This window comes from Misgurnus anguillicaudatus, chromosome 17, assembly GCF_027580225.2.
Source record: "Misgurnus anguillicaudatus chromosome 17, ASM2758022v2, whole genome shotgun sequence".
Lineage (NCBI taxonomy): Eukaryota > Metazoa > Chordata > Actinopteri > Cypriniformes > Cobitidae > Misgurnus > Misgurnus anguillicaudatus.
The window spans coordinates 34036800-34052642 of NC_073353.2; the positions used below are offsets into that span (position 1 = coordinate 34036800).

At 35.0% G+C, this 15843-nt stretch overlaps 1 protein-coding gene across 8 annotated transcripts in view; it reads left to right on the forward strand.

The window, feature by feature from the left end:
• Window positions 1–15843, forward strand: part of gulp1a (GULP PTB domain containing engulfment adaptor 1a) — a 97506-nt gene that overhangs the window by 64736 nt on the left and 16927 nt on the right. For all 8 annotated transcript variants that reach the window (XM_055215012.2, XM_073854656.1, XM_073854653.1 and 5 more), the window contains exon 3: window positions 8650–8711. In XM_055215012.2, coding sequence (XP_055070987.1) covers window positions 8650–8711 — 62 coding nt within the window. The remainder of the gene's footprint in view (window positions 1–8649; window positions 8712–15843) is intronic.

Below are 15843 nucleotides of genomic sequence, written 5' to 3' on the forward strand. Positions count from 1 at the left end.
CTTGATGAGTAAACTTCAGAGAGTTGCGCTACTCTCTCTCATACTGTAGTGTATTAAAATACATTTGGCTAATAGAGCAATGAAAAACAACGTAACGTTTTTATGTGGGACGACTGTGATGCTGCGCCGTTTGTAATTCGCCCTCTGTCTGTGTGTGTGTGCGCTTGTTTAAGGGGACTCAGTAGTGCACAAACGGAGAAATATGCAGTCTGTGCATATTTAGTCTTAAAGAGACAGTAACCTCAATTGACCTACTTAAGTGTGTGTCATTAATGTTAATCAAAAACCCCAAGACAAAGAGAAAATCACTTCTGAAGCTTTAAAAAATAATAATTACATTTAATTAATACAATAATTAAATGTAATTTTTTTTTTGCTAATCCGAAAAATGATCCGATCCGTGCCTCAAAAACCGTAATGTGATCTGAACCGTGAGTTTTGTGATCCGTTGCCCCTCTATCAGACATGTTTGCAAAGTATTTTTTTTTCAAACTTCTCGTGCGTGAAGCCCGGACGCCCAAAAAAAAACAGCTGGGGCGCTCCAGATAACATGTCAGCCGCGTCGTATGTCATCTGCATCACTGCAGTCACGTGACTTTAGTCTCGCGCATGCGCTTCACGAGAGAAGACAATGCTGAATAAAGTTGTAATTTTTGTTATTTTTGGACCAAAATGTATTTTTGATGCTTCAAGACCTCTGTTCATCTTCGGAACACAGTTTATTTATTTATATTTTTGACCTACGAAAAATCTTGAAAATCATCGAAAATCTATGTACGGTGTACCGTCCATGTCCAGAAAGGTAATAAAAACATCATCAAAGTAGTCCATGTGACATCAGTGGGTCAGTTAAAATGTGTTGAAGCATCAAAAATACATTTTTGTGTTTTATGAAGTTATATTTTTTGGCCATTTTGCCTTTATTTTGACAGTGATTTAGGGAGAGCAGGAAAGTACAGGGAGGAGAGAGCGGTATGGTATCGGCAAATGACCACGAGCTAGGAATCGAAGTTGGAATAAAAAAAACATATGATGAAAAAAATTACTTGCATGCCACCAAAACACTTGTTCATGAATAACTCTCAGGAAACACATTAACATTTCCAATAATTTGCGGGAGATCGTCTTTTGGCAGCGTGAAAATAATACCGGAAAAACTAAACGCTTAGCCTTCGGCAACAATGTAAACAGTCCGTGTTACAATTAACCCCGCGTTAGTTTTTGCCCCGCACACCCCTATGTCTTGTCGCTACATTGTCTCAGACAATGACATGTTTGTCCTGTGCCAGCTACCGTAGCTTATCTATGCATCTACGCATTGTTTACTGATCTTAATGTCATGTTAAATCCATATGCATTCTGTGGAACACAATAGTGTTGCATGAGGAAATTACCAGTAAAACAATGGTTTTATAAATGGTAATCAATGTACCAAAACCATTGAAACCAAATTTTTAATTTCATATAGCCACAGTACATTTTTTGTAAGGGTGTTCTGCTCTACAACAGCTTTAGCGGGAATTCAAGAGCTTTGGTAACCTCAGCGTCTAATTTTATACTTCACTGATTTTATCCATCAAGCTCTGAATCGTAATAAGACGACATTATATAGCAATGACTATTACAATAACCCCTCTACAATGTGCCACTCTTAACAAACAGTGAAGAGATGCCCTGGACACAAAGCCATTGTGTTGCATTTTAATTGAAGGAGATTACACTGTGAATGCATTCATGCTTGGTCTCGGCTGCAAGTTTTTTGAGCACATGGACAATTTTTCATTAAATAGAGATTAATATGTTTGCCCATAATCGTTGAGGATTTCTTTCATCTCAAGCTATGCATTATAAAAGCCTGGAGCTATCGGCAATGCAACAATGAGATGTTTTGACTTTTTTGAGCATTGCAGAACAAAAATAAATATGAAATACAACCAGCAATGTGCAATTAGCAATGGGAATCTTTCAAAACTTTGAAGAGGTTACTTACAGGGTACTGTGTGAAGTGTTGATGTTTCGGAATTGCTAGATCCTAGCTAATTAACCAACCGCTCTAACCAAACTGAATTATTTCTTATCTTTAAAAAGAAAAGATGCAAAAATCGCATCACACTATAAATCATTAATCAAAATTTCACAAGTAAGAAATACTTTGTGCCATCCAGCCTAACCATGCGAATCAAACTTGACATTATTATGCTTTAAATAACAAGCACTGTTGCTATTTAATGTTCTGTGCCTGGTAATTGGATACATGCGTCTGGAAATAATATGGGTCCAATTATTTCTATCATCACCCAGCTCTTCTCCATGCGGGCTTCGTAGATTAACAACCATTTAATCCTAAAACAGTCTGCACCTGTTGAGTTACTGCAATTCAACAAATAGCCTTACATTTTAAACTGATAACAATTACAAAAATATAAGAATTATTTATTTAATCTTTAATGGTGTTGCAATGTGTCTCGCTGTGTAAATGTGCATAAACTTTGGCTTACAGCTAAAGATGACTAGTGAATAGCAAACTAACACCAATGGTGTCTTCTGTCTATAATCTGACCCCAGGCTTGAGCTCATAAACCCATATGATATATAATTATTATTTCTGCGATGGCTTGAAGAAAGCCATAACTCCTAACTGAGACAAATAAGCCACAGGCGTCAAACCATTCAAATCTTCTGGACTTAAACTTTGCTTTACTTCATTAACAGTAATGGTCGTATAAGAGCAATATCTAAAACCCTAAAGCATCTGACCAGGCAGTCAATAAGTGCTTTACATGCACCAAAATAATTTTGTTACGTAGCCAATATCAGATTCAAGTGTGAACTGGTCATGATCCTGAAGTGGATTGCAACCACTGGAACGAACATTAACACGTCAAACTGTCATGAGGAAATAAACATGCAACTACTGAGGTCTGTGGGTGTGTTTGACTTCATACAGCGCTGCACAGACCGACCAGTCGACGCGTGTGATCGGAGTTACTCGTGAGCAAACTCTGTATCTTACATATTTAGACATTTGTATCCATTTATAATTGAACTATTGATAGAAAAGGGCTGGATGAATGAATACAGTTGGATACCGTTCTATTATAGACAGCTATATAAACAATATCCACTTCAAGTATATAGACAAAATAGTATTGAAATATTTGCCTGCAAACTTAATTTTTAGCAAATGTTACAACTAACCCCCTGCCTGTTACAATTAACCCCACCTATGGGGTAAGTTGTAACGTTTGCACTTCTGTCACGTTTGGTGTAATTGTCCAAGAATGGTAAGTACTAGAAACAAAACTTCAAATGTTCATTTGTAGCAAAGATGTGTAAAAATATAAGAATCAAACTCAAATATTTTTTGAATGATTGAGCCAAAACCAAAAAGCGTTAGCTTGTGTCCCGCTCTCCCCTACTATAAAGAGAAGTTTTTCCAGTTAGGGCTACTGTAAAAACATGGCAGCACAAAATGGCGACTTCTATCTAAGGTGACCCGTTCTATGTATTTAGATAATAACAGCTCAGAAACAATACATTTCATTATGCAACATCTTATGATAATATTGCCTTTCTGTCAAGAGATCCTTTTAAAAGTTACACAATGCACTGTGACTAAACACTTTATATTAAACACTAAACAGTTTATTGTCAGTGCTTTCTGCTGCATTTTGTGCATATATCATATCTGTTGTGTTCGCTCATCTATTGTTCCTTTTCCCAAATGAAAGAATAAATAGTGAGTCACTTTTGTTCTACAGTAACCGGAGATCATTTCCAAGAAACATCAACCATTCAGTGTGTGACATTTTAAGGTGTACGCTCTTCATTTGACCTATGAATCACATCCACCCTGCATGTGAGAAATTTCAACAGGCAGGTGCACTGTATCCTGACAGTCAGTGTAATAACAACATGGCACATTTTCAAGAAGCAATGGATTCATGATTTTTAGTAGGAGATCAGAATATACAAATGTCTTGTCTGTATATCTGAGAAATTTATTTCATAATTGCTCTCAGTGCTTCAAATATGCTGACATTTAAAATGAATTCATTTCTTTCTATGACCTATAATATAAATCATTCATCTTTAAAACCGTAAAAAACTTTCATTGGGTTTTCATCTTCACTTAAAGATTTACAGTTAATTGCCGAGTACCTGGTTTAATTAAAATCGACCGCTGCTCTCTTGAAATACCAGCTATGGGTTAAAGTCCTCAGGGGTCTTCGGTTCGATCTGCTTGAGTTTTACTTAGATGAATGGTAAAATTAATTGGTCATTGTTTTTTTGCAAATGGCTATAGTCCAGGACGTCATTACATGACACTGTCTCAAAAGGTTCACATGTGTGGTACATTAAAGTGAATTTTGAAGAAATATTTTGGGGAAAAAATTTTAATTGTTGTGCATTGACCCCCCCCCCCTGATTTAACCATAACAGAGCGTTAGTTCCTGACAATTAGGCTCACGGCTCTGTCCTAATTTCAGGGAAAAGATCAAGTGTTTCTGGTTTTTCACCCTTGGGTTTTAGTCCATGAATTAACAAGAGCCATCCTTTTGTTTCCAGCACATTCACTTTATTAACCAACTCACTATCTTCTCCTTCTCTTTTCAACATGGACCATATTTCAGCGTTTACAAGGAAACAGCATGCTGTGTCTGAATCCTATAAAGACTGCCTTCTCAGGCAGTATATAAAAATGCTTTGTTTGTTTACCCATCTACCTGAGATGCCTTCATCTGTTTTTTGAAGGCACCATATGTCTATCCTTATAAATTGTATCCTCTCATAAAGTTATAAGTGTCAGCCATTAATAATTTGCTTTCTTTATTGACAGATTATTTAATGAATAAATGCTACTTTTAACTCTTTCCCCGCCATTGACGAGATATCTCGTCAATTAAGAGAAAACGCTTCCGCGCCAATGACGAGATTTTCCGTCTTTCCGCAATACTGCTATTATCCACCAGGTGGCGCCCTTCCGCAACTTTTTAAACCCGGAAGTATTGTCTGCATGTCCGTGTCTGTTTTAAAGATCGCTCTGAATGGGATCTCTATGAAAAGTCCGTCACAAACATGGAATTATCTCTGCTTTTTGCTCAAAATGTGGTGTTTTTGCAGAAACCTACCCATATTCAAAAGCTGATTACAAAAGAACTCCTCAAGGTAGGATGAAACGGGGTTTTTTGTTTGAAAGCAGAGGGTCTGTTCTTTCATTTGGTATATTGTATGTTTATATATCTGAAGAAGAACATTTTCTGGAAGGCATTAAACTTTGGTGAAAATCATGAAAAACGCTTGCGCTGGCTGGCAACTTTTTTTAAAAATGCTGGCGGTGAAAGAGTTAATTGTTCTGTAAATGATTATTTATATAATAATCTATTATTATAGATTATAAGAAAGTTATGTAAGGGATAATGTAGAGGCAGCCAGTAGTTATTGGGAAATAAGCCCCGACAGTGTGATCAGGACCCGACGCGAAGCGGAGGGTCTTGTATCACACTGAAGGGGCTTATTTCCCAATAACTACCGGCTGCCTCTACATTATCCCGCTCATTACACGGCTACTTGCAACATAAGAAAAAAAACTGGACATGAATATGAATTTTAAACATTTTATTGGCATATTTGTTTTAAATTAACATTTTTATCCTTCCGCGAAACTTTGCACAGATGCATAAAATGATCGTAATAAGATCCGCTGCTTCATACTTGTCTGTCTCCATTTTTTCATCCCCATTCTGTATTTTTGTGTGTGTTGGCTTCGTAGCTGTCATGCTCTATTTTGTCAAGTTCAGTCTCAGTAAGCTGTATGTGTCTTGTCGTGGTTGTCCAGTGTTTGTCACAAGATGGCGCCAAACAGACAGTAATCTTTATTGATCTTTATTGGCGCGGAGCGATTTTACTCGTGCAAGTAGTCCGGCTATGCGTTATTAATTTGGAGCGGTTATTATTTGAAAAGAACGAACCTGCAAATGTCTCAACTGACCAATCAGAATCAAGCATTCCAGAGAGCCGTGTAATAAGGTGTTTTAGAAGCCTCCCTTTTTTATTGTAAGTTATACAAACTTTATACCCTGTCTGTTTAGTTATTGGGTTTGTTTACCTGCACAGTGTTCGATTATGCTTAATAAACTGACAACTTGTCAGGTCATGGAAACGCATTAAACAGTTTTCTTTAATCGAAGAAAGGCCATAAATGGGTGAAAGTAACGCAGGACGAAATTATATTTGCATTCCATTTCATCACGATTTTGCATGTGTAGGTCTAGAAAAAGAAGTAAATTCCTAAATCAGTATTTTTATTTCTTATAGCTTGTGTGTTTCAGAGTTTTTTTTTTACAATAAAAGTAAATCAGGTTTAAATGTCAGAAGTTCCTGTCGGGATGAAAGTTTGTTACTTGTAACTTTTGTCCTGCTGCTAATGCTGTTAAAAAGTTATATTATACTAATTTGATTTAATTTAACAATTTAAGTTTGTACTGCTGGTTTGCTTTTGAAACATTTAATGAAACTAAAATTTAAATAAAAATCCATTTTCATTATTTTTTGCAAAAATAAACGACAAAATATGTTTGCAGTTACATATTAACATTCTCATAGTCGTGTATATTTACAACACAACACAAGTGTAACACAAAACAAGTGTGACAGGGTCGAAAGTAACAATGCGCTACTTTTGTTCAAAGTGAAATTATACTGAAGTCGTTCTACATTTGTTCAAAATTCCACCTGGTATTGACCACAGCAAGAATATATCTTATATAATAAGTTTTTCTGAAAAATTTTACTTTTGCCCCCGCTCTCCCCTAAGCCTAAAGTAACACATGAAAGTCTACTCTCGACTCGTACAGTTGAAGAAGAAATTGCGAAATTAAAAACTAGCTTTATATTAACAATTTCTGCAGAAATGTGATACAACAGTACAGCCTTCGACAGATTTCCTGCGAGAAATCTAACAAATCCAGCCTTGTTTCATGAGAATTATTACACGTTTTACAAGTTAGCTTATTCAAATGAATTAAATCGTACAAAAACATACGATTATCATTAAAAAAATCAAAAAAGAAACCCCACCCCTAACCCCAACGTCACTGGGGCAAAAGCAAATCGTACAAAAAATGTACGAGTGGGGTTGTACTAATTAATATAAATTAGCCACCTCACAAAATATGTACAAAACTGCCATAAGATAGCATTGGATAACGCAGTTTTCTGTGTAGCCAGGTCTTTTTGTGCATATAAACGCACTCATTGATTGCCTGGGCAGGTGCTTTTTGGTTTCTACACATGGCTATGTTAATAAAGTAATGCAAAGTGTAAGTGGTTTGACTCCTGTGGCTTATTTTTCTCTGTTAGTAATCATAGCTTTCTTCAAGCCATCATATAGAAATAATTGTGTATGGGGTTATGAGCGCAGACCGGGGTCAAATTATGGACAGAAGACACATCTCACAAAATAGCTTTATTGAACAATTATGTGAGGGTTTTGTAAAACCATTTTTTAAGGGAGAAACAAATGATCATGATTATTGTTGTTTTGACGTTTTTGCACATTTACACATTGGTTATGTTTACATGCACAAAATTTTGTCAATCCGACTGAATTTAATACGATTGAAGGTTACGACAATACAGTTTACATGCACCCTAAACATTGCAATCTGATTACATGTTCGTTTACATATACATTCTATATAATCCGAACCGAACGTCTGCGCAAGTGCACAGCCTGGGTTGCCAGCTTTGCGTATCAAAACCATCTCAATGGACATTCAAAACTACCCCAAAAGCATCCCAATGACTGTCCACAGCCCAAATATCAATAACTAATGAACAAAATCCTTTCATCTTTAACCTGCAGGAAAAAAAACAACCCACAGAGACAGTAGCCCAAATCTGAACTTGGATAAAAGCAGAGGACTTGGCAATGCCACCCAGTGCGTCAAAATTCACGCTTTTTATCTGGATAAATGTACAAAGCTAAGTTGAAAAAAAGTTGGCAATGAAAACACAATTTTTAAAAGGCTTGGGATTGCTTTATGTAGCCTAATGTTATGAAAGTACACATGACCGCGGTACAATATACTGTACAGCACGTGACCCCATTACCTTAATAATACGTTGCCATTGCCTTGCATGTTTCTGTGACGAGAATTATGTGAGACTTAAATAAGAGTTAAATTATAAGACATTATAAGACACTTATAAATGTTCTGCGCATGTGCACAATGTATTTTTGTAGTCGATTGAGAAAATACTAAGTTTTACGCGTTTACATCCGTACTTTACTTCTGATGATCGGATCACAGATCAGAATACACCACCCCTTTTCAATATGATCGAAACTTGCATCCAATCGACCTCAATCATATTGTTCACATAAAGACTTTTCAATACGATTGAGCCATCAATACGATTACAAACAGATTATTTGGTTGCATGTAAACATTCTTGAAATATAATATGTAGCCTATATTATCTTGACATTTTTCACCTTGATTCACCTGAATAGGTGAATAAAGTTTGACAAACTGCAAGATTTTTTTAATTATAGACTGCTTGTCATAAAACAGATTTTTCATTAAGATATTGCTTACTTCATAAAGTGCCTTATTAGGTTAAAAGTGTTCTGTCTCTTTCTAGATAAATCATGGATGCATACTCCAGAAGCCCTGGCCAAACATTTTATAGCATACAATGTGAAGGTATGTGTCTTCTTTTTCCTCTGTTCCTTCCTATTTATTATGCTGTCAACAACACATTATGGTTTATCTGAACAGTGCTCATAAAATCACTGTTAAAACATGCTGGATGTAACTCCAGAAATATGAAATCTTATTTTGCAGGTGATTTTAGTCATTCATTCATTTACATTTACACATTTGGCAGACAATTTTATCCAAAGTGACTTACAGTGTCTGCCAAATGCCTAAATGTAATTTGATAAAAAGTGAGACAGCAGAAATTATATACTTCACCTTCAAGTATCAATACTTTTTATCAACTGCATGATAGATCTTAATATGCAGTGTTCAACGTAATCTTTTGTTGATGCATAGATTGATATAGAAGGTTGTTTAAAAGCATTCACTCATGCTTGGGGATTTTGTTTACCATGTTTAGTTTTATAAGCTAGTGGCTTTTAGACAAACCCTATGTTGACTTTATTAGTAACTAGTGCAAATACAGCAACTGTACTTGAAAATAAATACATAAAACTTTAAATGAGAGATCCTGTTCCTAATAACCTCCTACACCAGTGTTACTCATTGCGCACCTCACAAAACTTTAATTTGTGGCTCGAATGACAGTAAATAATACAGGATCATGCAGTCATGGGCGTTTTCGGTATATCAAGATGCATGTCTCGTGTTCAATTGCATGCAACATTTGCACAGAGCGATTGTCATACACTGTAAAAAGTTGGATCAACTTTAATTACTTTAATTGGTTCATACAGTGAGATGGTTGCTATGCTTTCGAATTGCTTTCGCCGCACAGTGATGTCACACGACACGGTCTGTGCAGCGCCGCATGAAATTAAGAGCTTTTGTATTTATTGCACTGCATATTGTATGTTCAGGGATGACAGATTGATATGCAGACATGCTCTTTATGACTGGATGTAACTTTTGATACTTTGCTGTAAAAGTGGCTCTCATATTGACTTATCAGTGTGGCACTCATGAAAAAAGTGTAATTTTCTTTTAAAAATATGCATCACAGCGATGCCTTTAGCTTTTATAATCTAAAGAACCCTAAGGAAAAAATCCTTTGGTAACACTTTACTTATAAGGGGTCTTCATACTGTAAGACTGACATGACACCTTAATAATCATGACATGACAGGTGCTATAACATGAAGGAGATTTAATGCACATTTTTACGACAACTGTCATTAAGTGTCATTCGTTCAATTATGTCATTTTGTAATGCAAAGATGACATTGTTTGAGATGTCCTTGTTGTGACAACTTGACATTGACCAGTATATTATAACTTGTCATGACAACTTGACATTACCAAGACAACACAACTGACCACTTTTTACCGGTGATGCAAATTGATTTTTTCATTAAAATGTCATTAAGTGTTAATACTCTGTCAAATAGTTTTATAACAGCGTCATGAATATTTTTCTTGAAAAATGTTTTTCAAGAAAAAAGATTCTTGATATTTTTGTCTTGTTTTCAGTAAAAATATCTAAAAATTCTTAAATTAAGATGCTTTTTCTTGATAAACAAAACGACCCAAGAAAATAAGTCTAGTTTTTAGACCAAAAATATCAAATTTAAGTGATTTTGTGCATAAAACAAGCAAAAAAATCTGCCAATGGGGTAAGCAATTTTTCTTGAATTTAGTGTTTAAGAAAAATGTTCAAGATTTTTTGCTTTCCCCATCGGCAGATTTTTTTGCCTGTTTATGGACACAATCACTTAAATTTGATATTTTTGGTCTAAACACTAGACTTATTTTCTTGGGTCATTTTGCTTATCAAGAAAAAGCATCTTAATTTAAGAATTTTTAGATAGTAATTTGTCTTGTTTTCAGTAAAAATAAGAATTTTTTTCTTGAAAAATTTTTTTTGCAGTGTACAAATATAATTTGTCATTAAAATTATATTAAGTGTTAATACTCTGTCATATAGTTTTATAACAGCGTCATGAATATTTTTATTGACCTCAACTACAGTGGTACAAATATAATTTGTCATTAAAATGTCATTAAGTGTTAATACTTAATAGTTTTATAACAGCGTCTTGAATATTCTTCAGTTCATATTAATCAGTCCAATAATAATAATAATAATAATAATAATAATAATAATTAAAATTCATAAAATTATATTTTATTGCATTTGAAAACAGATTCACCCGCAATTAAATGAAAACAGTACAATAGTGGGTTAAGCCAGGCAGCGTTTGGTCCATATTGCTGGAAAAACAGTTATTTACATTAAATTAATTAATTAATTTTTTTCTATGTCAAAAAAATTTCAGAACCCTCTGTGTGTGGATGGAAGAACACGTTCTGTTGTTTTCAGTTTTTTATGTATTGTGCACATACATACATAAAGTATAAGTATAATATTTTGACGTGTCTGTTGCATTTTGTTAAGGTATTTAAAATTATTTTACATAGTATTAGGCGGGGTGCATGATTTTTGTAAAAAAGACGGGCAGAGTACCAAAACACACTTGTAGCCAATCAGCAGTAAGGGGCGTGTCTACTAACCAACATTGTTGCCTGGGTTTCGTATGTGTGGGGCGGGTCTATCAAAAGAAGGTCCAGATTCTATTGGGGTAGGGGCGTGTTTGTTTAGGTAATTTCAAATGTCAACATTGGCGTTCAGAGATCATGCACCCCGCCTTTAAACTGTCATTTATATGTCATTAAGTGTTAATGTAATGTTAACCCATAAAGTTAGGTAGTTTCTTAAGTTTGATAATTTATCTTCTATGCCATGTTTATAACAGATTTATTAAATTATGATGTATTGGTTTATGTCAAGTTGTCATCTTTGCATTAAAAATGACATAATTGAACAAATGACACTTAATGACAGTTGTCATAAAATCTCCTTGTGTCATGTCATGATTATGAAGGTGTCAGATCAGTTTTATTAACACCTCTTCAAGTAAAGTGTTACCAATCCTTTAAATGCTAAAGGTTCTTTATTGAACCATACACCACAAAATTAATCTTCTATTGCAACGTGTACCGTCTTACTATTTTTTATTCATCAAATTTCCTGTGAGAAGAGCGTATACGAGATATGCTGTCATTGCTGTTTAACGCTCTGTTTCACTGGACTCATCTTCTGCTCTGTACCAAGAACCTGTCTGCTCCCAAACTGCTCCTGAGGTGTCTTACTAAATCCCTAACCATAACACAACTGTCTAGAGCCAGAGAGTTTCATGTGTTTTCTGAGAAGAGAATAGACAAAGAAAGTGAATAGCACTGAAAACCAGTATTCTGCCAGCATGGCAGGTGATAGATGAGCAAAGGTTAGATGTCTATGACGAAAAACCCCTCCAAACAGCCAGGGGGGCTGCAGTGATCAGGAATTAAAGACTCTGCTCTCGGTGTAATGTCGAGTATCTATCACTTCTGCCTCGCTGTCCTACCGTGTTCGCTTGCCCTTGAGTGCGGACGGCATCGATCATATCAACGTGCAGCAGAGGGGCATAACAAGTATTATAACTTGGGGGCGGGGAGGTGATTTCAGCCACTTTTTGAGATATAAAGCTTATGTACTTTCATCCGCCATAAAAAAAGTTGCTTGAAATGATGACGATGAGGTCTGCACTTTTTCTATGGCTAGCACCCAGTTTTTATCAAGAGATGCTGGATGAATGTTACTCCATCTGATGAATATTTATGAGCTGAGCTGATAAGGTTTATAATGCATCTCGTTCTGACTCTCAGGGTGCTATAGATACTCTCAAATGCAGTTGTCTAGCCCTGTGGAATAGCTAGCATAAAATGTAAGCTGCATATACAATGATTATGTCTAATTATGAATCTATTTGTCTAGACAGCTGTTTAGAAATCAGTCCAGCAGTAATGGTAGAGGTGTTATAATTAGACTGGACTGAATCTCACAACAGAATACAATGAAAATATGTGACCCTGGATCAAAAAACCATAAGTAGCACGGGTATATTTGAAGAGTTTGGTTCCAAAACGCATTAAATCCATTTTGACTAATTTCAGTAAAAACTTGTTTTCTATACAAAGAAAGTGACAAGATAAAACCCACTATTTTCTGTTGCAAACTTTCACATAGCATCTTAAGGTTATAATAACATTAAAAATTCAAATCCATAATTTGATTTTCAAAGATTTATTATACAAACTGATCATTTATTCTGCAAAATGCAATAAATCCATGATACATTTTTTTCAAAATGTTATAAATCTGTTGAATCAATATTTAAATGTGCATTCATCTTTGTCATGTTATATTCATTTAGTTGACTAGTGGTATACACTGATTAAAAACATAAACATTAATGGCATTAATCAAAACACTTACTTTGTCATATTAAGAACACTGTCATTGCTGCTGTCTTACTTGGGACGTCGTCGCTGAACTTTTTTGACAGCGATCAGCTGTAAAATGTTTTGATCCTGCTCGATTTTCATTGACTTCGAGTAACATAATGGAAAGCTTTTCATAAGATCCCCTGGGGTCAATGTGTTAGCATGACAGAAGCTTAAGGCTCCTTCGCCTGAGTGCCTCTCACGTAAATTATTCGATTTTGATGGCTTACGTTTCTTCCCTGCCACAGAAAACCACCACAGGTTTATCAATGCTATTTAAAAGTATTATTTTGTTTTTGTTTGTTTGTTGATCATGAAGTACAAAGTAGATGAGGAAAACTAGGATTCTGTGTGTATTCAAAGCGCCGCTATTGTTGTTTACAATGTCTGGAATGGTGCGCTGTGATTGGTTAAGTGGATTTATTGCATTCTGCAGAGAAGGAGGACTGGCATTTATTGTGTTTGGGAAAAAATGGAGAAAAGATGACAGAATAAAATGGCAGATATCAGATTTTGCATAAAATTAAGAATTTATTATTTAACTCTTTCCTCGCCATTGACGAGTTATCTCGTCAATTAAGAGAAAACGCTTCCCTGCCAATGACGAGAATTTACGGCTTTCCGCAATACCGCTATTATCCACCAGGTGCCGCACTTCCGGAAAAACTCTGTGTATGTTTAAAAGATCGCTCTGCATCTGATCTCATTCAAAAGTCCTTCACAAAAATAGAATTATCTCAGCTTTTTGCTCAAAATTTGGTGTTTTTGAAGAAACCTACACATATTTGGAGGTGATAAAAAGAGAACTAATGAAGGTCGGATGAAACTTTTTCTTTTATTTGTTTGAAAGCAGAGGGTCTGTTCTTTCATTTGATATATTGTATGTTTATATATTTAAAGAAGAACATTTTCTGAAAGGCATTAAACTTTTATGAAAATCATGAAAAATCTTGGCGCTGGCTGGCAACTTTAAAAAAAACGCTGGCAGGGAAAGAGTTAATACTGACCTGATACAATACTGAATTTGGTCTTAACTCATTTTATTAAAATGGCGTTTATTGCATTTTGGAACCAAACTGTAGCCAACAATACATATTGACTTTTTCATGCCAAAAATCATTAGTCTATTAAAGTTTCAGTGTGTAATTTTTAGAAGGATCTCTTGACAGAAATGCAAAATAGTATACAAACTATTTTGTCAGGGGTTTATAAAGACCTTTTATAATGAACCGTTATTTGTTTATTACCTTAGAATGAGAAGTTTTTATCTACATACATCGAGGGTCCTCTTACAAGGAAGTCGCCATTTTGTGATGCCATGTTTTTACAGAAGCTCTTAACGTACAAACTTTTTTACTAAGTTGTCTCTGGCAATTACATGTTTGTCCGGTGGTGGCTACCGTAGCTTCTCTCTATGTTTCTAAAGCAAGAGGTGAGCAGTGGACTGAGGCCTTGGTTGCATTTCGCAACCTCACCACTAGATGCAGCTAAAATTTACACACTGCACCTTTAAGTAAAGATATTTTGTACGTTTCCTACCATAAATGTGTCAAAAATGTATGGATCATTAGTAATTTGTGTTGCTAAGGACTTTATTTACTATACTGATTTTCTCAATATTTAGATTTTTTGCACCCCCAGATTCCAGATTTTCAAATAATTGTATCTCATCTAATATTGTCATATCCTAACAAACAATAAGTCAATGGAAAGCTTATGTATTCATCTTTCAGATGATGTATACATCTAAATTTCAAATAATTGACCATTGTGACTGGTTTTGTGGTCCAGGGTCACATATGTCATTTAACAATATAGGATATAAAGGAAGTATATACAGAAAAACTAATTTAATCTGTGAATCAATGTTACTGATAAATGTTATTCTTTCCGTGCAATCCAGTCGCTAAAGTCTCAAAGTTTGATTTTAATTATTGATTTCTTGAAAAGTCTCAGGTTAAAAATTTTATATTTTCGCAGGATGTTCTTTACATTATATAAAATGATTTTATGTTGAGAATACCAAAAAATTATTTTAGCTGGGTTTTCACACACAGGGTCACTCATTATGTTTTACTGTTTTAATAAATTGGCCACTAGAATGGAGAAATTATGACAAGCTGTGTCATTACGTTGTGTTTTGAAATTTTAGCAATCTATATGGAAACAGGCATGGGAGCGTCACTTGACCTCGTGGACTGGGAAAAGGTTAAGAGCTCCATCTGTTGGAAATTTAATGAAGTGTCGTTCCATCTATTGTTTTGTATTAGGAATGAGCTCAACTGTGCTCCACATTAAATTGTTTTAGTTATCATTAAAACTTTTAATGAGTTTGAAATTATAATTGTACCCACAAATCTCAAAGTGTCTGCACAAATGATGCTTATTGATCAGTTTAAATCACACACAACTTCCCCATTTATGGCCTCTGTATCATCTAATCCAGTGGTTCTCAAACTTTTTCGTTGTTTTCAGCCCCACTTGTGTACGGTGCTTCCCTTCATGGCCCCCAAAGAAAATTTATGACATAAAATATTCCAAAACTTCAAATTTGAATTTAACAAAACATATTAAATTATACAAGTAGTGCGTTTGGCTAGTAGCCTTATTTTTATAGGTATAATTATGATCAATTAATGTATTTTATAAAATGTAATTAAACTTGGGTTCCCCTGGCACCATCTCAGGGCCCCCAGAGGGCCACAGCCCCCAGTTTGAGAACCACAGATCTAATCAACAGAGTTGAAAAGTTGATGTTAAACTTTACTTCAAAATGATATAATACTGTGTT